The following is a 914-nucleotide window of genomic DNA, read 5'->3' as shown; positions in this document are numbered from 1 at the left end:
GGGGGGCTGTGTGTCTCCCCCACCCCTCTCCCCTTCCCAGGTCTGGTTCAAGAACCGCCGAGCCAAGTGGAGAAAGCGGGAGCGGAACCAGCAGATGGACCTGTGCAAGAACGGCTACGTGCCCCAGTTCAGCGGGCTGATGCAGCCCTACGATGACATGTACGCCGGGTACCCCTACAACAACTGGGCCACCAAAAGCCTCACCCCGGCGCCGCTTTCCACCAAGAGCTTCACCTTCTTCAACTCCATGAGCCCCCTCTCCTCCCAGTCTATGTTCTCGGCTCCCAGCAGCATCTCCTCCATGAACATGCCCTCCAGTATGGGTCACTCGGCCGTGCCGGGCATGGCCAACTCCGGCCTCAACAACATCAACAACATCAGCGGCTCTTCGCTGAACTCGGCCATGTCCTCGCCGGCCTGTCCCTACGGGCCACCGGGTTCGCCCTACAGCGTCTACCGGGACACTTGCAACTCCAGCTTAGCCAGTCTCAGACTGAAATCAAAGCAGCACTCCAGTTTCGGCTACAGCAGTTTGCAAAGCCCCGGCTCCAGTCTAAACGCCTGTCAGTACAACAGTTGACGGACTTGACACAAACCACCTCCGACAAAGCACCGCCGACAAAAGCAAAGCAGAAGCAAAGCGACGTTTAACGGAAAAGAGGAAAAAAAAAATAATTAAAACTGTTTAAAAGCAAAACCCGAGCAAGTGAGAGAGGAAAAAAAAAAAAACCAACCAAACAACAAAACAAAACACCACAAAAAAAAAATCCCCGACAGCTCCGCGGACTTCGACTGTCTAAAAAAAAAAATAATAATATTAATGCAACGGCGCAACCAACAAAACTGCGCTTTAAAAAAAAAATAAAATGAAAAATAAACCGTCAAAAACCGTAAACGGACCAGAAAACTTTTGC

General features: G+C 51.4%; 1 protein-coding gene across 1 annotated transcript in view; it reads left to right on the top strand.

Moving 5' to 3' along the window:
- Positions 1 to 580, top strand: part of PITX1 (paired-like homeodomain 1) — a 7,090-nt gene extending 6,510 nt beyond the window's left edge. The window contains exon 2 of the mRNA XM_009891423.1: positions 41 to 580. Coding sequence (XP_009889725.1) covers positions 41 to 580 — 540 coding nt within the window. The remainder of the gene's footprint in view (positions 1 to 40) is intronic.
- Positions 581 to 914: the final 334 nt, after the last annotated feature.

This window comes from Charadrius vociferus, unplaced genomic scaffold, assembly GCF_000708025.1.
Source record: "Charadrius vociferus isolate BGI_N301 unplaced genomic scaffold, ASM70802v2 scaffold370, whole genome shotgun sequence".
NCBI lineage: Eukaryota > Metazoa > Chordata > Aves > Charadriiformes > Charadriidae > Charadrius > Charadrius vociferus.
The sequence above is the reverse complement of the archived record's forward strand: the minus strand, read 5'-3'. Positions and strand labels throughout refer to the sequence as shown.